Here is a 24,836-nt window from a genome sequence, read left to right on the forward strand (position 1 = left end):
GTGAGCAGCAGAGCCCGCCCGGCCCGCGGCGCCCTCCGCTTCCCTCCCTGTCCCTGCGGACGCGGACGGACGGCCAAGACTCCAGCTCGGCTCCTTCGTCCCGCACCGGCCTCGCCCCCGGACCCGCGACCTGGCGAGATGCCGCACGCCGAGCCGCGACCTTACCCTGCGGACCGGGCTCCGCGCATCCCGCACGGTCGGGCCGGGACTCCCGCTCGGACCCACCCGGGACGGAGCTCGGGGCCCGCTCGACGGCGGCCAGACCCCCCGGCCCGACGGACGCGGAGCCGGGGCGATGCCGAGGTGTCCAGTTCCCGCGCGGAGGGACGGGCCCGGAGCCTCCGACCGGCCGCGTCGGAGCCGAATCGCACCGGACGCCCCGTCTGGGCCGGACCGCGTCTGCGCTGCCTCGGGCCGGGCGCGGGGTTGGCTCCATGCCGGGGCCACGGCGGGAACCTCGCGGGGACCGTCTCAGGAGCGAGGCCCAGCCCTCCGCGACAGGCGACATGGGACATATGCCACCTCCCCGCGGGGCACAGGGCGCTTCTCGCGACTCCCCTGACTTGACCCGGTGGGGCGAGCCGTCCTGACCCCGCTGGAGAAGGACTCGGAGCTCGGGGACGTGGCCAAGGACCGGGCACAGGCCAGGCTTGTCGGTGCACACGAGCAGTGCGGGGACACTGCGGGGACAGTGTGGGGACATGAAAACCCACCGCGCTCTACCCGCTGTCGTCCTACATCCTCTGAAGAGGAAGACGCCCTCATCCGAAACCCGTGTTCTGCGACAAACAGGAACGCATCGGTGGCGCAACTCAGGAAAAGAAATCCAGATTTTAGAAACGGTTTTATATAGAAACATTTTACAAAGATTTACAACCGGAGATCATCGTGTCATAGGAGAGAAGGAGGCAGACAACCGCAGGGAGGAGGAAAGTGCTCACAGGGCGGACCGCGGTCCCCTCGAAAGTGCACGACGGTTAGGGGCTGGCTGTGGCGAGATGACGTACAAAACAGTTTCCTTAAAAATCCATACAAAAGTGTTTCTTTGGCTCCATCCTTCTCACAGACGTGCGACGGAGCCACACGGGCGACCAGCCTTGCTCTACAATTGTGTAAAAATAACTCCAGGCACAACACGGTGAAGGAAAAATGCTCTACGGGACACGTTTTAGAGTCAATCAGATGATTTTACAACAAAACCTTCCCATGCGAGCGCTGTCTGCATCTCGTGGCCCAGCGGGAAGCGGCTCCCTCACATTCCAAGATACACATGGCAGGGGACAGCGGCGGGGACAGTGCTGGGACTCAGCTCAGGTCTCCCCTTCTGTGGGACTTCCGCTCCCAGGTCCTGGGCCGGACCATCTGGCACGGGAAGCCCCAAGCGGTCACCACGGTGCAGCCACAGCCTCGCCCCCCCGCCCCCCGCGGATCCGCGACAGCCACTTCTGTCAAGTGCTACATCGGCTGACCACGCCACCTCACCAGGAAAATAAAAAGACAAAGGTGCTCCCTAAACTAACAACCATAAACCCTATTTGGGAATGCTACTGAAGGACTCCATTCTTCCATATAAATGTAAATCCCTTCCAGTCTATAGGGTCCCTAAGAATAACACTGGTTCCCAAACTCTCTTCTTGATACAGGAAGCAGAATTTGTATTTATAATGCAAATAAGATGTTAGAAGAAAGTAAATGAACTAGACCTGGACACGAATGAGCTTCAGGGGAAGATGAAGCATCCGAATTCTTGCACAGATAACAGATAGTTGCCAAAGAATAAGTTAAATCCCTTGACTAACCGCTCTTACGTAAAATCTCATCCACTCATGAGAAACAGGGAGAGATCAGTGTTACCATTCCACCGGCTACGTTTAAACGGAGCTTCTCTTTTCCTATTTTTCTTCCATCCTTAAATGTAAGGGAAATTAACCAGCTCACTTCCTCTGACCTAAGTTTCCTAAATAGCTTTCAGCCCTCACAGCACAAGGGGGGAAACCAGAGAGAAGGGCCTCACAGTCCACGGGGAGGCTGAAGCAGGAAAGCAGCAAGCGTGCAGTCTAACCCCGTCCCGAGGGCAGCCCCAGCTCCGCTGTCTCACACAACGGAGGTATTCGCTGGATTTTCATTTGTGACTTCTTTCTCATCAGCACCACAGGCGAAAAGCTTGTTGCCCAGAGTTTTCTGGGCGAATCGAAAATACATGATGTGGCCCATAGCCACAAAGGAGACTGAAATCAGCACGAGCAAGCCGAAAGCTTCAGGATTTGGAGCCAGGATGACCATGATGAAATGCAGAAGATCGAGAAGGTAGTTCATGGAGTTCTGGACTCCATTGATAATGCCTCGTTCAGACTCAATTACATTTTCTTGCAGCAGCTGTGTCACAGTTAAATCAAAGGACCAAAGACCTATAAATAAAATATATTTGTTAACAACTGAATTTTAATTCATAGCTTTACATTTCAGATTCACAGTTTGAAAATGCTGACATGCAAAATATACATTTATTCCTAGTATCTTAAAGGCACTGTGCATATATATATCATCATAGCCTTGTCTTTGAGAATTCTCTTCATCAATAAATACTGGTGTTAAGTAAGTGTTGATTCACTAAATTCTTCACCTGAAACTAAGATTACACTGTATGTTAATTAACTGGAATTTAAATAAAAATTTGAAAAATAAAAAATAAGATAAAAACACTGGGTTACTAGTATGGGTTATAGTGGTTTCAGGAAAGGATTTCTAGAGGCACCATACAAAAATCAGTCTAATCTACAAACATTTTAATTCTATTTTACTGTGATTATTTATACAACAAAAGTAAAACTCTGAAATCAGAGACAATAAATCTGAATATAAGTATGAGTATTTTTAAAACTTAAAGTGAATGTACTAATACCTTCTTACGGTTAAAGTTTAAGGAGACTTTAATCCATTATTACATTTACTGCTTGGGTTCTAAAGCCACTACAATAAAGCTGTCTTGCCTGAATATTAATTATCCTTGATAAATTAATGGGCTGCTTTGTATCACAAGATAAACACAGTTTCATTTCAAGAATGAATTCAGGCAGAGGTAATTCATCAGTGCTCTATTAATAATTACTTACATTTTGCCTTATAAGAAGTCTTTACATTGTGTTTCCTTTCAGAGCTACAAAATCCACTTGTCTGGCAAAGTATATTAGAAACACACATAAGCTAAAGGGACTTTCTGAAGGCTTTTTTTTTTTCTAGCTTTTTTTTTTTTTAGACCAAAAACACTATCTTTTTTACTTCGTGCTATACAAATAGTCTCTAAATTATAATTCCTTTGGTAGAATTATTAGCAATATAAAGACTCTAAATTACTAAATGGCATTATAATTACTATAGCTCATATGTTTTTGAAAATTAAATTACATCAGGAGTAATACTTAAGATGTTCATTTATAACAAAGTGTCACGCCCTTATGTTTTAAGACACACGCTATACTTTAAACTAACAAATAAAAACTTTATAATTAAAGACTGGATCATACATAAGGAAAAATAATGGATTTTGCTTAAATTAACACTCGGGGACTATTTCAGGTCATTTCTTGAAGAATTTTCTGAACCTGCATTGTAGAAAGACACTGTAGCCCATCAACACACAGAGAGGACTTACCGATTCTAGCAGCAATGACGCCTGCGAACAGCAGGCTCACAGAGATTATGGGCACGGATTTAGGACTCATCTGTGGGGCGATATTTGCAGGGGCAGACCCGTTTGACACGTGTATTTCAGTTGTTAGGATGATTTCAGGTATTTTCGTAGGGCTCATGGTGGACAGTGGCTCCGTTTGAATGAACCTAGAACGGATATCTTCAAAAGGCGAAACAGACAAGTCCAAGGGGCTTCCAGGCATGAACACAGAGATGACACACAAGATCAAACAGGAAAGCTGTGCAAATCCTGAGATCAGACCAGTCCGAACCAGGCCACATTTTCTCCGGAGCCAAGTAAAAGCCACAGTTCCCATGATTCCAGTGATGGCAGAGGCTCCCATCAAAATACTGAGGAGAGACCCGCTCAGCCCCTGAGTGTAGGCGTACCCTGTGGTGATACAATCAAAGCCCAGCACAGTCATATAGAGGAAAGCGAGGCCCATGCCCGCCAGAAACACCGGCTGGTTGTAGTAAGAAACCCATCCGTCCCGGAAGGTGCGGAAGGGCTCTGCCATCTGAGAGGCGCAGCTGGGCTCTGGCTCGTCTTCAAGCTCAGGGACAGCAGGGCTCTTCTCACCCATGAGATGAGTTCCCTCCAGGGATTTTGGCTCAGTTTCTATTAATAAAAGACATCACGATACATGTCAATATAATGTATATTTTCTTTTGCTAATCTAAGAATTTCAGCCAAGGAACAATCTCCAAGTAGCATTTATGTTAAATAAACAGCACACAGCTGATACCCCTCTCTCATATATGATCTGTCTCCCTTTCCCCACCGACTCCCTTGGAAATTATACTCCCACCTAAGAAAACAAATTGTATTTCCACCAAAGTAAGTAATACGAAAACCCATAAAATAAAAATACAGTAATTGTCTGGAAAACCATAGCATCTTATTTTCTGGGCCCTGTAAGACTCCATTTGCCCAGAAACTGAACTTCCTCTCTCCTCCTGGGAAATGTCCACTACATGTCCACACTCCCTTCTACTGTCCTACAAATAGCTACGTAACGCCTCTCTTCACAGACTCTTATGATCTTCTTATTCCCTTTTTTCCCTCCATTGTTCTTCCCATTCCTAGGGCTCAATTTTCCCAGCCGTCCCTCAATTAATTTCCCTTCATGTCTACTGCTCACATTAAGGAAAATGGCCGGGGGGTCCCGTTCCAGCCTGCTGAAATTCAATCCAGAATCATTCCTCAGGCCATCCAAAGCCTGCGTTTGATTCATATATTTAACTCCTTCAGCAGTAATAAACCTGATATAAATTCAATGTAATTTTGGTCTTCCCCAACGTTTAAGGTCTGAACACCAGAATAAAAGGAACGAATCATTGCGCTGAGCTTACCTTTCTGTAAATTCAGCTGTTTTAATTCAGCTTCCTCTACTTTAAGTGCAGCTTTCACAGCTAGAGCAGGTGTTTTCTGATAAACCTTCCAGAGCAGAAAGTACTCCACACACATGGACACCAAATTCCACCCCGAAATGAAGCCACAGCCAATGACTGCAGAGCCAAACGTCATAATCTGGCCAACAGCCATGGGGGCCAGGATGTTGGTTAACTGGTCAATTCTCCGGATTGTAGCATTCATATCTGCAGAGGCAGGTAAGAGAGGCAGGTAAGTGTGCAACCTGTCAAAGAGAGGCTGCCCACTCACATAACACAAACTCATGGTCCAAGTGCGTAGATGCCTAAAATGCAAATTTCCAAAATCATTCCGAGCAAACCATTTTGTTTGGAAACAATTTATTGTTTGGGACACGTCATTTTACAGTTGCCTCAAAAATCACGACTGCTTTGGGACTGAAAAAATCAGTCTAACATCTAGAATGGTGACTCTTCTTTCATTTTTTCAATAATTATTAAATGCCCATGATGATCTAGGCACCAATTCTCTCACTATAAAGAACAAGAAGAATATTCTGCCGTGTCTTCATGGAGTCTACCTTCCCCGGGAAGAAGAAAGAATAAATCAATGAGCATATACATTTACAGCATGTCAGATGTTAAATATTAGGGTAAACAATAAAGCACAAAAAGGGCATAGAGAGTGCTCAAGGGAAAACAGAAATTTCAGTTTTAAACATGGCAGGGTCAGGAAAGGACTCACTGAAGAAAAGAGCAATATGGCAAAAACATGAAGCAGTAGGAAAAAGAGACAGTCATGTAAATATTAGTGAATAGAGGATTCCAGACCAAGGAGGGTACAAAAGTCTGGGGCAGGAGGAGCTGCCCACAGTGTTAGAGGCTCAATAAGGAGGCTGGCAGGGCTGCAGCAGAGCGAGGGAGGGCAGAGGTCGGAGAGGGAGGGCAGAGTGGCCCAATCACGCAGGGGCCTATGAACGCACGGATGCGGACTTCGACAATGAATGCTGCGGAAGCCCTTGGAAGCTGATGAACAGAGAGACGGCACAGTCTGACTTCTATTTTTAAAGGTTCATTTTAGCTTCTGTGGCATGAAAAGACGGGAGCATGAGAGCAAGGACCTGCAGACAAGAGCAGAGGTGAGAAGACAGGCAGAAAATGACGTGGCACACACCAGGACAGCAGTGACGGAGAGGGGAGACGGGTGCGGGATATACTTCAAAGGTAGAATCGGAAAGACTTGTAAACTGATTAGGTTTGGGGTGTGAGAAACAGAAGACTTAAGGGGACTCTAAAGTTTCTTATTTATTTCCTGAGCAACAACCAGGAAGAAGCTGCCGCGTGCTGAGAAAGGAAAAACTTCAAAAGGGTCAGGTTTGGGGCAAAAGAACAAGTATTTATTTTGGAAATTCTGACTTTCACAGACCTACCGAGGGTCGAGAGGCCACAGCAAGTGGGCAGTCAAAGATGTCTGGACTTCAAGGAAGAAGTAGGTGGCCGATCTGGGGGTCATCGGCTGGACGAGTTGGGGGATTTAAAGGTTTTATTTATTTGTTTGTTTTAGAAAGAGAGAGCACGCACGAGCGAGGGGACGAGCTGAGAGGAAGACGGGCAGGCTCCACGCTGAGCACAGAGCCTGCCACGGGGCTCGATCGCATGACCCTGAGATCATGACCTGAGAAAGAGTTCTTCACCGACTGGGCCACCCGGCGCCGCAGCTGGTTGAGTTTTAAAGCACTGAGACCAGAGGAGATCAACCAAGGGACTGAGCGCAGATCCAGAAGAGGCAAGATCTGAGAACCGAGGCTTGGGCATGTCAGTGTTCAGAGGTCAGGAAAACGAAGAGGAAGTAGGGAAAGAGGAGAAAATCCAGGACAGTATGGTATCCTGGAAGCCACGGGCACCACTGTTTCTAAGGGGGGGAAGGAGGGGCAAGTGCTGCTGTAGGTCAAGGAAGACGCGCGGAGCATCGGCTCCGGCCCGGTCGCACGGCAGGTCCTGGGGCTTCGGGTAGAGCAGTGAGGGCAGATGCCCGACGGAAGCTGGCTTCAGAGACCAGCGCCAACTGCGGGGACACCATGTATATTGGATTTCAGTGAGGGGCGCTCCCCGGACTCACAGCGTGAATGCTGCCCCCTGGCATTACGGAGAGCAAAGCCCGACCAAGGAGAGGGACGAGAACGAGTGAGAACAGACATCGTTTTCTTGAGTTTTACTGAGAAGGAGAACAAAGAAATGGGGTGGTAGAGGTGTGGGGAGAAGTAAAAATGTTAAAAGCAAATGAACACTTTTGTTAAATGCAAAATTACTGTCCTTTAAATTATGTCGATGGGCGCGATACAGCAGAGGAGAAGGGACGGAGCCTGGACCGTCCTGCGGCACCAGCAGAAGGGCAGAGGCTTACTCTCGGGCGCCAGCAAAACCATCCTGGGGAGCGAGAGCCAGACCACGTCCACGGCTGCAGCAGACGGGACGGCGAGAGCTTGTGCAACTTCTCATTTCTCCTGTTTTCTCAGTGAAACACAGAGCGAGGTCATCACTGAAAGTGGGCATGGGAAGAGAGGTGTGGGATGGAAGAGCTGCGTGACGGAAAGGCAACGTGAGACCAGTCCTTTCGGAGAGTGGCAGGAGCAAAGGACCACAGGAAGCAGGACGGTCACCGGCGGCATGAAAGGGCCACCTTGAACCCAATGGGCACGAACTTGAAGTGAGAACGGTGAGCACAACTGCGCAGTTTCCTCCGGCCGTGTTCCCCTGGAGAGGGTCGGATTTAGCCAGGATCTTACAAAAGAAAAGTGGCAGAAGGAGGAGAGGCCAGCGGAACTGAGGGCACACGCTAGGAAGCGATCATGGGTGCTCCGAATGCCTGACCTTGGAATTCCAGCGGGTAAGGAAGGGACACAAGAGGAGTGGATTTAATGACATGTAGGTGACAACGAGGCTGGAGTACTGTCGGGGGAGGGGTCCCAGAAGGAAGGAGCTGGAAAGACAGGAGGTGGCAATTCAAGTCATGTATGCCCACGGTTAGGACGACAGAAGGGGAGGCTCGAGTGGTGAAGACAAAGGCTGGGACATGACCACAGGAACACAGAGCTAAGTCAGAGTGCAGGACAAGACGAAGTCGAGGGGAAGAGGGAAAGTCAAGAAAATGACCTATTTTCTTATCCTGTTATCTCGCAGAGTAGATTGGAATTAATGAGACAAACCCTTATCAATCATGCCGGGCACCTTAAGGGAAAAGCAATGCGTGACTAATAAGTGAGTTAACAGAAAATTGCCTTTACTCCTTCTCTAATTCTTCCTGGTCCTCAACTGCCTTCCAATTAGTCCTTTGAGTGTATGAGGCTTACGTGATAACAGGAGAACTTTGACACGGTTCACCTTTCACTTGAGAGGCAAAGGCAGTTTGCGCTGACCTCACCCGTGACCATTTTTTGCAGAGACCTCATAACTTCCATCTGCCCCCACCAGTGAACTTCCAGCTCCTGTGCTAACAGACACGTGTAGCACTGATTGAAATAACTCAATATTTTGATTCCAAAAATCGAGGATTAGGGAAAGCATACACATGTTCTGAAAACCACAGAACAACAACAAAATTAGTTTAATTACAATGATTTGCCGTTCTGGCACTACCTCAGGTTTCGGGTGCTCCGGAAGCTTCCCAGTTCCACCAAATTCTATCTTTTATATTATGCTTAGGAAGCTGATAATGTTTACACGTAACGTAGCATCAGGAAGCAGCTTTTATCTCTCTGAAGCAGAATGAACTACATGATGGTTTTTGGAAACAACCTAATCATTTGACTGGTAACAGGCTAGGGAAGAACCAGTCCTTTGAATAAGAAAACATGTCCTTTTTACAAATTTCTCTTTATTCTTCTGCAAACACACAATGTGTTCTCATTTAACTCCAATTTAACTGTTTTCAGCCACAGCTGAGGCACAGAATGCGACCGGAAGTAGCTACTTCTATTATACAGTATAAAACTCAGTCTCATAGGACGAGACTAATAACCAGACCCACCGGGGAGCAGCAGCCAGGACGTCTGTCTACCTTAAACATGAGATCAGTTTTTAGTCAACAGAGTTCAAGTAAGAAATGTAACTGCCACACATGACCGAGCTCACCAGCAGATGTTTGTTTAGGATGGAGGACAAAGAAAACAAAAAACAAACAAACAAACAAAAACACCTCAGAGGCTATTAATAAAGAGTGGTTAACAAAGAAAATAGGGAAATAAAGTAGAGGGAAAAGTCTGGGAAGAGGAAATGAGCTTCAAGCAGGTTAGACAGGCTAAGGGTCATGGCACAGGAGATGCTTTAATAAAACACTAAACCAAGTACCGAGGCAAATTAGTTAACTGATAAATCAATGGTTTTAGGCAGGAAAACAATTCCTTTTCTGGAACTGTCCAAACTAGATGTTAACAGCTCTATTTTGGCTGGATGCCACCGAAATTCCAAAATTTCTTCATCTTTCAGGGAAAATGTCTCCTGTGTTTGTTGGTTTGGTTTTTTACCCTCGGTGATATGACTTCCAAATTTAAAACCTACTCTGAAATCAAGAGACACTGGGGTAGGAGAAGGGGAGCGATCAGCACCAGCTCACAACTGCTCCTCTCCGGGCCCTCGCCCTGCACAGACGTGCACGGATACACGAGGCACACGCGCGTTCGGCATCCCTGCCCCGTCCCCTGGTGGGGTTCCTCACAGTTCTCTGGGGACTTCAAAACTCGGCCTGCAGAAACGTCCGTGCTTCCCGGCTGCAGCAGATCTGTCTGTCCAGAGAGGCCCGAGAACCCAGGCGCAGTGGGGGTCCCCTGGACATGCACTTTCCCCTTCTCTGTTTTTCCTCTGTCTCCTTTCTGTCTGTCCTAGAACTCTGCCTTGTAGGAGAAATGGCCTCCAAAATCCATGGTTAGACTCTTGCTGACCTTCTGAACTAGAAGCTTCTATCCTACTTGGAAGCATGGTTTTTAATTAATTTTTTTTTTAAACAAAGGCTGATGTTGAAACTTGAAGAAAGACAACACAGAGGCATCCCTTCGCCAGGCTACCAACCTCCACTACCAGCTGGATGCAGAAAAGCGCCGCTTCCTAAACCTGGGTCATGGCAGACCGAAGTTCAACAGGCAGCTACTTCCTTCCTTAAACCTGAGAAATTCCAGAAGGCTAGAAAATGGACTCGTTGGCCTAGATTCTCCCACTCTGCAATTATTCCTAATAATAAAGGGCAGCTGAGAAACGGACCTGATTTTGTTGTTGTCCAGGGACATCAAAAAGCCCACAAAGTTTTATGGAAACTTTGTTTTTTGTTATTTATTTATGTACGTATTTAGAACAAATTAAAGATTCTGAGTAACTTACACTTTATCCGAACATTTTTTCCCCAGAGTATACAGACTTCACTGAGTCAAAATGAGTTAAGAAATTTAGATTAGGAGAAAGAAAATCACTTTATAAGCCAACTTTTTCTCCGAAGTATATTCTAACAGATATGTACGTGACCTATTTTCAAAACATACTTTTTTATACCCTTTGAATTTTAAACCATGGACATGTATGACATACTTAAAATAGTAGGTTAAATAGAGAAAGTAAATAACAAGGAAAAACAAACAAAAAAGGACATAGCCTTATCTAAAGTTCAGTGTAACAAAAAGAGGCATGGAATTATTTCCCATTAGTAAATGATTATAGGAAGGGAAAAAAATCAATGAGAATCACTACTTCACCTCTAGAAGGAATGTCACGTAGCACACTCACACGTGCTAAATTCGTCCTCTTCAAACAGCAGCCTCTCAAATCCCTGTGCTATTTCTGTCTCGATTGTAACACTGCTACAACAAAGTGATGATTTTTTAAAAAATATTTTATTTACTTATTTGACAGAAAGTGCAGGAGAGCACAATCAGAGGGAACAGGAAGAGAGGAAGACGGAGAGGGAGAGGGAGAAGCAGGCTTTCCTGAGCAGGGAGCCCTATGTGATGTGGGGCTCAAACCCAGGACCCAGGGACCACAAAGTGATGATTTAAGCAAATGCCTCTCTTTCTTTGTTTGGACCTTCCATAGATTTTGCTTCCTTTCTGTCACCACCTTCTTGCCTTTTTCCAGCCACATGACCCAAAGTTGCTTGTTACCCCCAACACCTCATCTCGCCTTCTGTGTCCTGGGATAAGCCATTTAAATCACCAGCCACGGCTTTCTTGTCCATCAGGATGGTTGGGCAACAGGTTTATGACACCCATTATCTCAGTGAGCAGCAGAACTGATTCAGCTGAAATGATCAGCAGATAGACATACCCCTCCTCCTTCACCCTGTGTAATTATCAGTCCAGTGGGTATCTGGGGGGGGGCAGGTAGAGAAGACTGAGCGAGGTGAGTTATTCTGCGCCCAGGTAATATGGATGTGATAGGACATGCTGCTTCATAAGCATTCTTGCCCCTTTCTCTGGCCCCTTGTACATGTTTCCAATAGACAACTAAGATTGTAAATGTCTTAGAAACCATATTCTGGCCTTAATTTTGTTAGTATTTATAACAGCAATTACGTTGTATGTCATATGTAATGTAATAAAAGTTATAGACTGTAACTTTAAAGTTGAAGGAATTAACTGTTAGAATCTCTTTTAGGACTAAGGCATTTCCAATTGCTTTAGAGAAAAATAAAATCCGTACTGACCAGTTAGCACTGGTAATAATATCCACAGTATGACTGATATAACCTCATGGCAGATTTTCACTGTTCTAGGTACTAAGTAAAGAGACCGTGAGCAGAATTTAAAAGAAAGAGCTCAAAAGGAGTGTTCTTCTACTTGCCAGGTTTGCGTGGAATAAAAGGTAAGTTCGCTGTCTCCTGAAGTCACGTGCTGACCTTGAGATGAGTCACTGCACTGAGACGGATATGCTGACGGAAGACCAAGACTCGTTTTCAATTTATCCTTCTTTAAAAACACTCAGAAGAGGAGCGCCTGGGGGCTCAGTCAGTTAAGCCGCAACTCTTGGTTTCAGAGCAGGTCAAGATCTCAGGGTCATGGGACTGAGCCGCGCACCAGGCTCTGTACTCAGCGTGGAGTCTGCTTGAGGTTTTCTCCCATTCCCTGTGCTCCTTCACTCTCTCTATCTCTCTCTCTCTCTTTCTTAATCAAGTAAATAAATATTTTCTAAAAATGCCCAGAAAAAAGGTTTAGCTTCATTCACAACCTCTGACTTAAAGTGAATCCTCATATAACCCACTTAGTTAAAAGAGAACACCAGATTACCTGCTAATTTGCTTCTGTCTCCTCCCGCAACAACGACAATCCAGTCCCTCTGGATGGTGATGGCAGTGGCAGTGCTGGCCAAATTGGCAATATTGGCAATAGTGATGATCAAGATGTAGCAGGAAGTCTGAGGAGTCACCAGAGAAAGTGGGGGTAAAGGGTCAGCGTGAACACACTCTACCTACCTCACTGGAGTTTAAATGGTCTTTGGTGGCATAATAACAAAATTTTAACTTCATTTCACAAAATTTTAAGAAATCATTTTACTTTGTCGACATGATATGTTAAGGTACCAGTGGTCGAGTTAAAGGGCATAATATCTTCCTAATCTGTATCATCTATAAAACACGTCATACAAAAGTTGTAAAAGTCATACATACTTTCAGGTGACATAGTTACCATAATAAGTGTTAACATGGGGGTAAGGTTGGAATTTCTCCCCAGAATATCTCTTTTGGAAAAACCACTGAAAGGGAAGTGAGAGGCCCCGTATTTAAGTCAGAGTTCTGACACGGGCTAGTTGCATGACAATGGGTAATCAACTAACATCACTTTGCCTCAACTTATTCATTAACAAAATCAAGGGAACACACTAGAAGATTTCGATTGTCCTGCCTGGCCTTGAAGCTGGACGGTATCAGTCTAAGTATTTAAGAAGATTCAAGAGTGACATCAAATCCACTATTATCCCCCCCTCCTCAGGTCTTTCTCCTTTTTTCATCAAGCTCCCTGAGAACCTAGTGTAAGAAATTACCGAGCTCATGACCCCAAACATAAACACCCATTATTACCAGAGGAACACAATCATGACACACTGATAGGTATATGGGTAATATTTCTTAGATATTACGAACAAATTACAATACTAGAGAGCTGAAAACTAATAACTGAATTATAAAATAAACTCTTAGAAATGCCATCAAAAAACAATTGAAAAAGTTAAAACTCAAACAATAGCAAAACAAACAGAAACAAAACATAGTAACTGTAGGGGATATTAAAGTGGACACAGAGATCAACAGTGTCTTTGTAAAAAGATATTCCCTAGTCTCAAATAGTTTTCATTTTTTACCACAACGATATGTTCTATTTTCTGCCATTAGGAATCCCACTGGGAACTTACAAGAACCCATCCATGGTACATGGTCAGAAGGTCATTTTTATGTAAGAAAACCATCATCAGAATGATCCCGCACAGGATGACCGAAACATTCTGTACCACCAGCGAAGTCTGAGCCACTGCACAGAAGGAGAGACAAAGCATTCACTACACCAAAACATCTCAGGGGGCCGTTTTTGTCCACATACCCCTGTTCTACTACATTCATGCATATGCAAATTATTGTAAGGAAAAAAACATTCCTGAAGTGAATCCTGAATGAACTATTTCCAGTAGGCCCCACCATATCACATCAGGCCAGCAAAACTTGCAGAAAGAATGAAGTATTCACCATTTTTTCTGTTAGTTGAAGTCGTTCATAATGACCACAATTTCATCTAGTGTATTCTCTTCACGGTTTACTGTCATAAACAGAACCACATTACATAGACAAGCTCCATCTTTCAGCGCTTTGTTGCTTAGGCTAAAACAAGAAACCATAGGAAGTGACAGAAGAAGTCAAGGAAGAAGTCACGGCATCCATAACTTCCTCCAGAGTAGGTGGAATCTGATACAATCAGATGGTCTAGATAAATAGGAAAGACATAAAAATTTGCCAGGAATGAAGAGTAGCAGTGTGGTCCTCTGGGCATTCTAATGCTGCATGCCGGGCTATGAAATCCCAAGCTACCTTCCTTCACAGAAAATGCCAACTTCCTTGGAGTGAGACACCCACGCAGACAAAGTACTGGAGTAAGGACAGTCAGTGTACCAAGTAAGGACACCCACGGTCTTATTTGTAGTCTCTTCTCTGCCGTGTACCAGGAAAGGTGATCTAGGGGAAGATACGTAACGTCTCTTATGTCTATGAGGTGAGGATAAGAAGCCATTCCCGCCTTCTTTACTTCTCAAGGTCATTATTATGCTCAAATAAAATACTCATGAAAGTACTTTGAAAAATATAGAGTTGTGTGTATGCGAGGTATAATTATAGCTCGTCTTCAAGGGTAGCGAAGCTCATTCTGGCTCGGAAAGTCATATAAAAGCCCAAACTGCTTTCTGAAATTAGTTGGGGATGAAATCCCAACATACAACTCATTCTTTCATTGTACAAGGACTAACTGTCAACTACATGAGGTCCTTTTAGTTTTTAGGAGCCCACAGACCAGAGGAAGGAAAGATATGTGAACAGGTAATTTTAAGAGTGTTAAGTACAACAGCCAGGTACAGACAAAGTCTTCTGGGAGCACAGAGGAAGAAAGGATTAACTCAGCCTAGAAAGATCAGAGATTTTCATGGAAGGTGACCCAGGAGCTGATTTCATGGGATGAATGGGAGACTGCTACCCCACCACACTTTTATACCCAACTCAACATTCCCAACCTAGATTTTCAGTGTTTGACAACTGTTAAGGTTAAAAGGTCTCGATATATAATATTCCTACATTCCTATAAACAATGACGGAAGCAACTAGGAATGTTTTTCTAGCACACAAAACTTCACTTTATATGCGTTTTGGTCGATCCATCTCAAGACAGAAAAATGTCATCTTGACCATTTCACTAATAGCATCAAGTCCTAGAATTTGATGATCCAAATTGCTTTCTACACAGGGCCAGTCACCCTGCACTGAAAGAAACTAATACCTCAATCTGTCTCCAATGTCTAAAACAGACATAGCCAGGTCTTGGATTACCAATTTGGGAAAATTCTACCCTGACTTCTTATTTTACAGTGCCCTTATATTCTGTACAACTGAATTGTTCACTTTCTCTCTTTGAAAACTGCACTAATGTTCTAGAATAAATGTCAACATATTATCATTTCTTATCTTTGCATCAAAAGTTTATAATTTAGCTCTTCACGATGCAGACTCAGGCACGCTTACTTAAATCTATAGTTGTTGAGTCCCTACACAAGCTGCTGTGTCAAACACTGTAACCCAGAGGACAGATGTTAAAGCTGTCCCAGCAACATCACACTAGCAGACTTCAGTGCACATCATGGTTAAAAAGAATGTCAGAGTTGAGCAAACTTTTAATGTTTAACATGGTTCTCAGAAAAGAGTTATGGCGTTAATTATTAACATCTGGAATTTACGAACTGCCAAAGATCTAGAACAAAAATCAATAAGCTTAACATCCTGGCATTCCGATTTCGTGCAGGGGCCCCAGGACCCTGCAGGCAGAAGAGCTGCCATGCAGCATCCCATCCCTCAGGGGTGCCAGGCCACATGCCCTGGTTGAGTCCCAGGGGTTCCCAGGCCCCGAGAATACACAGCCTTAGTTAACCGGTACTCACCTCTGAGTCTGGCATTCTTATCCACCCAATCACCAATGATGGCTCCGAGGACCAGAACAGACCCTGCCACCACCAGCCCGTAGACCGCAGTCAAGAGGAGGCTGTTTCCATAGAGCTCTACCAAGAACACAGACACGGCAAAGTGCCACATCCGGTCTCCCTTCAATGAAAAAAGAGAAAATGTTTTGATGTAATTATTTTTATTTTCTAGTCAATTATACAGAGGAAGTTGCTTCCTTATCCAAAAGGTACTTCTAGGCTATACCATGAGGTGTTCAAAGTCAACAACTCCTCTACGAATTGAACATGGGTCAGGTGGTAAAACCATCCATCGTAGCCCAGTGGAAAGTATTCTGGCCCATTTAGTAAGTAAACCCAGAAAGGTATGATATCAATGAGACACACACACTCCTTATCACTCTAGAAAAAAATGTACCTTCCATACCAAAGGAGGCTTTTAGAGACAAAACTTGTTCCCTTTCAGGTCAGGTTTCCCCCCGGGCCTGGAACAGACCTATGCTGAATTGGGAGGCATAAAGTAGTTTGATATTGAGCTGGAATGAAAGTACAGTCTAGTTCACAAATACTCATACGCCTTGAATGTCAAGAAAAAGCCAGTTCCCCAATTTATAAACTGGTAAGAATGAACCATATGATCTTTAAAGTTTCTTTTACCTCCAACATTCTAAAATCTATGTTCTATTTCACAAATGAATTTCAAAGTCAAAAACCAGCAAAGGCTCAGAAATATGAAATTAACATGGGCAAATTCTGGCACCACATTTACAAAAATGCCAAAAATAAATGCATAAGCAGCTTTACATTTCAACATTTTAATACAGATGGGTTTCGAAAGGGGGGAAAAAACTACTTATTTTTTCACTCCAGACTATAAATTTTGGAATTCAACACTGGAAAATGTAGAAAAACAAAACCTTTATATGAGTCAGGTAAATTACTAGGTAAGAAACCTATAATGGACCTTATTATGAGAATTTTGGCTCCACCTTTGACCTCTGAGTTAACATAAAACAGGACAACAATGTTCTATTATAATTTAACCCTGGAAATCACTACCAGAAACAAAATTCCCAGGACAGGCTCCCCATGGATTTGACCCTATGTGTAAGTGCTGAGTCCTGGTTCTTTACAAAGTCTCTTAACATCTGTTTGATAAATTTGATGTATCAGGAGCAAAATATTATTCAGGACTATCAAATGATTTAAAAATTTTAATAAAGCCAAAACAACAATCTCATGCATTCAAAATTTAAAACGGATGCACATTATATGACAACAATCACGTGGACCAGGATTTCTCCGCAGGGGTGATTTTTAACGCAGGGACCACCTGGCAAAGTCTGAAACTGTTTTGGGTTGTCACAATTCTGGCGGCGGGATGGGGGGTGGGGGGACTTCTGCCATCTACAATACATACGGCGGTCTCCACAACAAAGAGTTATTCAGCCCCAGATGGCAACAGTACCATCTCTGCCACCAGGGAGAGAAACCCTGATGTAGGGAATTATGAATATTCAAGGGGCAATTCGAGGGGCACCTGCCTTCAGCTCTGGTCATGATGCCGGGGTCCTGGGATTGAGTCCCCATATGGGTCGGGGAGTCTGCTTCTCCCTCCCTCCCTCCCTCCCTCCCCCTCTGCCTGCTCTTTCCCCCTGCTTACACACACACGCTGTCTCTCTTGCTGTCTCTCTCTTTCTGTCAAATAAGTAAATAAAATCATTTAAAAAAATGCATTTCAAACCTGACATAACATCAGGCCCTCGGTGGATGGGGTGGGTATGGTCAAGTAAATGCTAAAACAAGCACTGCAGGAAACCCACGGGAGCTCTAGACGGTGTGCACTCTCGCACCCCGCAGCCGAGTGCAGGGCCCAGAGCGGATACTGTGGAATCAACACAGGAGTAGACACGCCAGGAATCCCAGTTGTGAACGAGTAAATGCAAGAGCGGCAGAACCGAGACGGATTTACCAATCACACTGTTCTGCTACATGAGATTTGTTCCCTGAATGTTCAAAAGTTCAAGGATTCATCAGTACGGTATTTACTATTTCTGACACAGCTTGTATTCACTTTGATAATAGAAAGTTTCTCCACTTAAATTAAGTAGGGTTTATTTAAGTTTCAAATACTATTGTACTAAATTATTAAAAACGTATGATACACACACAATTTGTCTGAAACCCATAAAAGGACAAGTCTATATTAAGATAAAGATGTCAATAAGAAAAACTGTTTTCTTAATCTTCAAGAGAAGAAGCAAATTTAGACTAAATTAGAACACAATGGCATGGGGAGACTTAGTGCCCCCCACAAGTAAAGAATAAAGAGTAAGCAGAGTACCTCCCCTCCTTTACCTTAGTCCCCATTCCTCTGAAGAGCTCCCAAGGAAAAGACAAAAAACACAGAAATGCCCTTAATGACAGGTTGCCTCTGTGGGTGAGTTTCCCCCTTCTCAACATAAAGAATGAAAATTATTACTCTATTTCTATTATCTTTCTTTCTTTCTTTTCTTTCTTCCTTTTTTTCTTAACTGCTATTTTTTACCCCCAAAACATATAAATGCCCTTAATGACAGGTTGTCTCCATGAGTAAATTTCCTCCTTCTCAACATAAAGAATGAAAAATATTACTCAATTACATCTTTCTTTCCTTTCTTTCCTTCCTTTCTTGGTTTTTAAGTCCTATTTTTTTACCCAAAACATTTGTTTTAGATTCCTCTACAGTGGGCCGTCAAAACAGGTGCTACTAAAAGAAAATTTTCTTTCTTGTTTATCCTTGTATGGTATGATACCTCCTTGACGGAGAGGCACAAAATTGCCCCCGTTACCCCAATTCCTAAAGAGTTTAGGCTTTAAGTGGCAACAGATCCCATGCTCACAAAGCCCAAGAATCAGGCAAAGTCTAAGTAAATGTTGACCAAGTGCAATTTCAAGCCCACCCATTCCTTCCTTACATCCATTTCCTGCCTCCTATGTGCTCTCCCTGTACTTTGATGGTTCGTTTACATGTCCATCTGCCCCCAGCTGACTGCGGGCCTGAGGCCAACTGAGTATCCAGGAACCAATGACCACAGTCAGTAACCCACTCACTACTTATTGAGTGGCTACTGGACACCCAGTACTCCTGCAGGCACTAGAAACTCAGCGGTACCTAAAAGCCAAGGTCTGTATGTTCACACGGCTGGCATCTCAGGGAGCAGAGACCTAAAGCAAACCTAGAACAGTTCAGGGGGTATAAACGCTATGAGGAAATAGCGTGAGCAGGAAAGTGGCATTTTGCGTTAAACAGAGACTTCTCTGAGCAGAGACCTGAAGGAAATGAGGGCCGGAGCCACGCCGACACCCAGGATATGAACAGAGACAGTCCGTAGCATGAATGACGAGGGAGCGGACAGCAAGCGGAGGACAGGGCAGAAGCTGATACCCCAACCTCCCCTTCCCCCCATGGGACATAGGTGACATTCCTCTTGCACTCCTGGCTGCCCTAAGGCTAAGAAAGGGAAAAACAATCGTTAACTTGTAGAGATCACAAGCCTGCAAGACCCCAGTCTCCCTCAGTTTACAAATGTCTCCTAGATCTACATCTACGAGAACAAAGCATTTCCATCAATGGTCCAGCTTCCAGAAGGAAAGTCAGACACAATTAACTGCCCTGATAACCTGCAGCCCACGGACAGATGCTGGAAGCAGGGAAGCTGGGCAGAGTGAACTGTTCCTGGAGGAGCCTTCCAACCATCTTACTGGTAATGTCTTGCTAGAGGGACAAACAACCTTAACTTGACAATGGCAAGGCTTCTGTATACTTTGTGGGCCCTCTTCAGCATGTGAAAGCTCTTTTAAAGCCCCCGAACTCCCAAGGATATCATCAGTCACCCCTCACAACCCCAGGGCATCCTGCCCATGGGTCCTCTGCTTTAATAAACCACCATTTTGTACTAAAGATGTCTCGAGAAATCTTCTTGGCTGTCGGCTCTGGACTCCACCTCACCAAACCTCACCTGTGTTCCATAACCCCATCATGATGACATAAGACGTAAGCAACTGGCCCCCTTTTCCACTGCCTTACACTGTTGGTCACCTTTTTGTGACCAGACACATTTTTTGAAGCCCAAACTAAATCACATTTGAAGCTCCTCGACAACAGATCCACTTGTCACAGTAGTTTGTATTTTGAGAGTATAGAGTAAAATATATTGATCTACTGGCAGACAGAAATAAAAAGCAATCGACCCCACATAAATCTAACCTTCTACGCTAACACTTCTGTGTTCAGTGTATAGGAAACCATGATTTGGCAGAGTGTGCAGGGGAATGGATGGATAGATATGCGTCTATGTAATACACATACATAAGCACATATATTTTGCTCTAATAAAATCAACCAGTATCAAGCAGGAGACAAAACGCAAAAGGCAGAATCATCTAGAGTTAGTGAGCATTCCTCTTTTGCACTTTTTTGCAACAAGAAGTAAAACTCCACTAAAACTTGTATGGTTGTAATTCCTGGGTTTTTTGTTTCTATTTTTTAATCCAATCTTCCGCAAGAATTCCCTTTGCTCAACTTAATGTAAGACTGGGGTGTCTGTCACTTTTCTTGTAGGACTCTTAATGAACATGACAAACAGCTCCTCCCAGAACATCTAGAGTTCCACCCTTTTGGCAAATCTGACCTCCCAATCTAGTAACAAGGTCACATAAACATGAAACGAGGTAATGAGTGTTTGGAAGTGAGGCGCCTCCTTCTTCTAAGAGACAGGTCCAGACCACAAGACGACAATTTCAGATACTATCTCCACCACCTGTTTCTGGTTTTTAAAATACTTAATACTTAAATGGAAGAAGAAACTATTGATTTACATATAATTAAGAGTAGTTTCACTAGTTTCTACTTAGAATCATCAGCTGTTGGAAACAAAACAAATTCAGTTTGTTTATGTGTATTTGCAGAGTCACCCCTGCCTAAGCCTCTGGGGAGATAGGAGCTGGCCTTTCTAAAAAGCCAAAGCCATCTTTGAACTGCTATTTCTTAAAGAGCTGATAACCAAGCTTAATAATTTCCCAAGAGCATGGGTACACATTTCCTCATAGAATAGTCTGCATTTATGTCTTACGAAGATCCAACAGAATGACCCAGCAGATCCAATGATCCAGTTAAAAAGAAAATAACATTCACAAAATTTACCCTAAAAATTCTCTCTTCTTATTTATGATTTTTTAAAATCAGATATTACATAGGAGGCATAAATAGAATTTACTCAGATACTGCTTTTCAACTGTAAGAACAATTGTTGAAAGATTCTAACCATTAATTAAACACACATCCAGCATCTTTTGGGATTAGTCTTTTTTGGGGTGTGGATGAAGGAATCCAGGCCTACAGAAACACAGGCACTCTTCTAGGACCACATAGGAAATCAGAAGGAGAATTATAAATCATCTGCAAATTATCTTTGGTTTTTAAGAGAGCCTGAGATGCCGAACGCGTATCTGCTAATGGATAACATTTTTAAAGCCGAGAATTCTTATCACTCAGATATTTGTTCTTGGGGTTAATTATATTTAAATTAATCTTAGAATGCTATTTTTAGCCTAAGGCAGTCATTCCACTCTTCTACTGTATTTTCATTGTGCAATATGCTGGAACTTATCATTTTAACGAAAGAAGAAAATGGAGAAATACCTTAAAATGTGACATGGGAGATACATGAGACATCACCCATGCTTCGTAGCAAATTTTACCATTTCCTAAGCCTAGTAACGCAAACTCTATGACAAGCGTTGCAAATATTCCTGTCCTTGTCATTTCATCTTGGCTAGCTGGTCATCGGCACGAAGTGGGGTGCTTCAATACATACACTCACACGGACGGGAAAGTATCTTTGGTGAAAATAACTTTTTCACTGAAACTTGGGTGTTTGGCGGCTTTATTTCTTCAGCTGCACGAAAAACCTGGAAGACGGTTGAGGACAACTGGGCCGCGTGGAAGGAAACGAGAGGTTACGCAAGCAGGTGGTGGGCGCAAGCGTCCGCGTCGCTTACCCAAGTGGACAGCGAGTGGCCCAGGTAGAGGAGGAACTTGGCCGAGCTCAGGTACTGCGCCACGGGGCCTGCGGAGACACGGAGGGCGCGGGAAGGAGCGTTCAGTCGGCGCGCGGAGGGCGACCCACTGCATTCTGCGTCCACGAAACGTCGACTGCGGGGCAGCGTGTCCCGCACGGAGCCCGCGCAGTTCGTGCACCCGCCCCGCAGCTGCCCGCGCCCCGGTCGGCCCCGCCAAGCCTCCCGCACAGTCGCGGTCCCGCACTCCGTCTTTCTTCCCCGCGACAGCCCGCACCGCCCGTCCGCTCCCGACCGCCCCGGCCCCTGCCCCTGCCCGCGCCCCCGGCCCCGCGCCCCCGCCCGCGCCCGCTCACCGCAGCATCCTGCCCCGCGGGGCTCCGCTCGGGCCTTGCTCATGACGCCGCCGCCGCCGCGCTCCGAGGGGTCGGGACCGGGGGGCCGGGACCGGGGGGTCGGGACACAGCAGCCCGCGGGGACGCTCGGCGACAGCGCGCAGGCGGAGAGGAGCGGCCGGGTCCTCCGCGTCTCCTTCCAACTTAGCTAGCACTGTAGCTGAAGTCGGAAAGCCCGGCCTCGCGCGGCGCTCCGGGACCCCGCGCCGCCGCCGCCGCCGCCGCCCGCCGCGCACACTTATACGGGCCGGGGCGGGGCTCCCGCGGGCCGCCCCCCGCACCCCCCCCGCCCGCCCCGCCCCGGCCCGCCCCTGGCCCCGCGCCGCCCCTAGCCCCGCCCCGGAGGAGCCGTCTGCCCGCCCGCCGCGCGCCGACCCCGGGGCGCACCCCCCGCGCCGCCTGTGCGCCTCGGGCCGGGAGTCCCCCGGGAACCGGCCGCCGCGGAGGGTCGGGAAGGCCGCGGGAGGCGGGACGGGACCGCGGAGCCGGACCCGCAGGGCCGCAGGGCCAGGCCCGGAGCCGCGCGAGCCGGCAGGTGCGGCCGGGAGGCTCGTGGCGAGGCGGCCGGCCGCGGGGTCCCGGGCAGAGCGCCCGCCGGGGCTGGGGCCCGGGGTCGTCCCTGCTTCAAGGACCGGGTTTGTAACGTGGGAATCTGGACGCGGGACGCTGGGGACGGCCTCCCCGCTCTTCCCTCCGGCCGCCCGCACCGGGAACGTGAGTGCGTCCCGGTGCTGCGCCGCGGAGCTGCTCCGAGAGGACCGGACGCAGGAAGGGGCGCCGGGGTCAGAGCTGAGCCGCCGCCGGGAGCAGAGGGAGGCGCGGAGAGTGACGCCGCGCAGGGTGTTAGGGACCCACTCCCAGCCCAGCACCGGGGTCCCCAGATCCCCCCGGAGGTGCGGCAAGGTGCAGCCACTGCGGACCCTTCCTTCCCATCCTTCAGTCCTGCTCGTCACCTTCACTCCGCCCCCACCCCTGCCTCCCTTCCCCATCTGTCCTCGGAGCGCCGCCGCGTCGGACAGGCCGCTTCCAGCAATACCGGTTGTCCCAGTTGTGGCCCGGGTCCGCACCTGTCCAGATAAGGCCATCCAGGGGCCTCCTGAAGTGGCGGGCGAATGACCTAACGAACATCATCGGGCTAAGCCTTTTCCCCCTCAGTGCGAAGCCCCTGGGCACAGCAGCCCCTCCTGCCAGCCCATGACCTTACCCTCCTCAATCTTGCCAAAGCCCCGGGAGTGGATCCTACACCCTGACACTCCAGCCAGATTCCACACCCTGAGCCCAGGCCGGACTGACACCCCCTGGGAAGGAGACTCGGATAAGTACAAGCCCAGTATCTGCACCATCAGTCGGGAGCCTCCTGGGCCCGCCAGCGGGCGGGGCGCCGCGGTACTCGTTGGGATGTGGTCTGGAGGGCCGAGATAGGGGCTTTACAGTTGAGCTTCTGCTGTTAACTGCTCCTGGTTTTTTTCCCTCTTTTAAAGCCCTCCCCCCCCCCCCGCCTTTTTTTTTATCCACAGGACTTTAAAGCCCTTTGTCTTTACTCCAAGAGAAGTTTCGGTTTGTCTTCTAAAGGTGGAGAATAGGATCGTGCAGCCACAAAAAAATAACAGGGATCCGAAGGAGGGAGCTGGCCCACTGACCCTCCACCTGATGGCCAGGACTTACTGGAGATGAATTTTGTTGATAAGCTCCTCAAGCAAGGCAAAAAAGCTAATGACATTTCGCACGTTTGCCACCGCGTCTCTCAGCAGCAAGGACCTCCAAGTGCATTAAATTAATTTCTACGTGCGGAAGAGAAGCGCTGTGCTGTTCCCAGCGTCCAAACGGCATAAAGGAGGTCCCGTCGCTTTAAAAAAAAATTTGCTTCTGGTTGACACTGGCTGAGAGGTATTTGTGGGGACAGGAGCTAAGTCCATGTACACCTCAAAACGTGACATGGAGACTTTCCTGTTGTCATCAGGGAGAGCCCAGAAGCCCAAACGGAGAGAACGAAAACAAAAACGAACAGACAGGAGACCGCAGAGAAGCACGTAAGAAAGATGGGCTGAAAACGAAATCGGGCAAGATCCGCGGCACGAAAGCCGGCGAGGTGTTTGAGCTTTGGCGGGAAATCCTAGGTCCTTATTAATGGAAACAGTCAGGATATATTAGTGAAGGCTCATGGGAAAAAAAGGAATTGAAAATGAAAATGGAATAGAAGTCCTCAAAACATGTACAAAATACAAAATGACAGTAATCTCCTGGCCTTGAATTCAAGATCATAAAGCATAGTTTAAATCACATCCCGACAGGCTACTCTTCCTTCCAAGGAATTATTTGAGTGGCCGAAAATTAAAATTTCTCTCAAAAATATGTATTTCTTCCAGAACTCAGAAAACACAACTTCTCTATCAATGTAATAACTAAGCAAGCCATGCAAATTTTAAATCAGTTTACAAAGACACAGATGCCCTAAGAACCATTTTCTAGCTCATTTTCAAAGTTTTAAGTTTGTGAATAGGTTAACTTTTTATAAATTCCAGTAGAATAAAAAGTATATTCTAATTTCAAATGGATAAGTATTTATGGTTGGGAGGGGAAAAGGGGTTTTTATTATTTTTAGGTTGCTTTTTCACTTACGGCCAGCATCCTGTTTCT

General features: G+C 46.2%; 1 protein-coding gene across 3 annotated transcripts; it reads right to left on the reverse strand.

The window, feature by feature from the left end:
• Positions 1 to 827: 827 nt before the first annotated feature.
• Positions 828 to 23,679, reverse strand: SLC40A1 (solute carrier family 40 member 1). 3 transcript variants are annotated; one of them, XM_044241142.1, is made up of 9 exons: positions 23,404 to 23,679; positions 23,192 to 23,266; positions 21,787 to 21,857; positions 15,727 to 15,886; positions 13,450 to 13,565; positions 12,327 to 12,453; positions 5,044 to 5,289; positions 3,653 to 4,309; positions 828 to 2,408 (listed from the first exon to the last, which is right to left on the reverse strand). In XM_044241142.1, exons 1-9 carry the CDS (start codon positions 23,540 to 23,542, stop codon positions 2,095 to 2,097), a joined length of 1,905 nt encoding a protein of 634 aa, XP_044097077.1. In that variant the 5' UTR covers positions 23,543 to 23,679; the 3' UTR covers positions 828 to 2,094. The 3 variants fall into 3 exon arrangements, with proteins under 3 accessions (XP_044097077.1, XP_044097075.1, XP_044097076.1); XM_044241140.1 differs by lacking the exons at positions 23,192 to 23,266; positions 23,404 to 23,679 and adding an exon at positions 22,161 to 22,384 and having other exon boundaries at positions 21,787 to 21,854; XM_044241141.1 differs by lacking the exons at positions 21,787 to 21,857; positions 23,192 to 23,266; positions 23,404 to 23,679 and adding an exon at positions 21,428 to 21,475.
• Between the last annotated feature and the right edge of the window lie 1,157 nt (positions 23,680 to 24,836).

The sequence above is a fragment of the Neovison vison genome, chromosome 3 (genome assembly GCF_020171115.1).
Source record: "Neovison vison isolate M4711 chromosome 3, ASM_NN_V1, whole genome shotgun sequence".
In the NCBI taxonomy this organism is placed as follows: domain Eukaryota; kingdom Metazoa; phylum Chordata; class Mammalia; order Carnivora; family Mustelidae; genus Neogale; species Neogale vison.

Bases quoted from the DNA above. Each gene is read 5' to 3' on its own strand.
- SLC40A1 (XM_044241142.1), bottom strand. From the start codon at position 23,542: ATGGTGCAGATACTGGGCTTGTACTTATCCGAGTCTCCTTCCCAGGGG. The intron at 15,887-21,786 runs GTAAGCGACGCG...TTTTCATTGAAG, and splicing joins GCCACTCGCTGTCCACTTGG to GGAGACCGGATGTGGCACTT. The intron at 2,409-3,652 runs GTAAGTCCTCTC...TTTTATTTATAG, and splicing joins CGTCATTGCTGCTAGAATCG to GTCTTTGGTCCTTTGATTTA.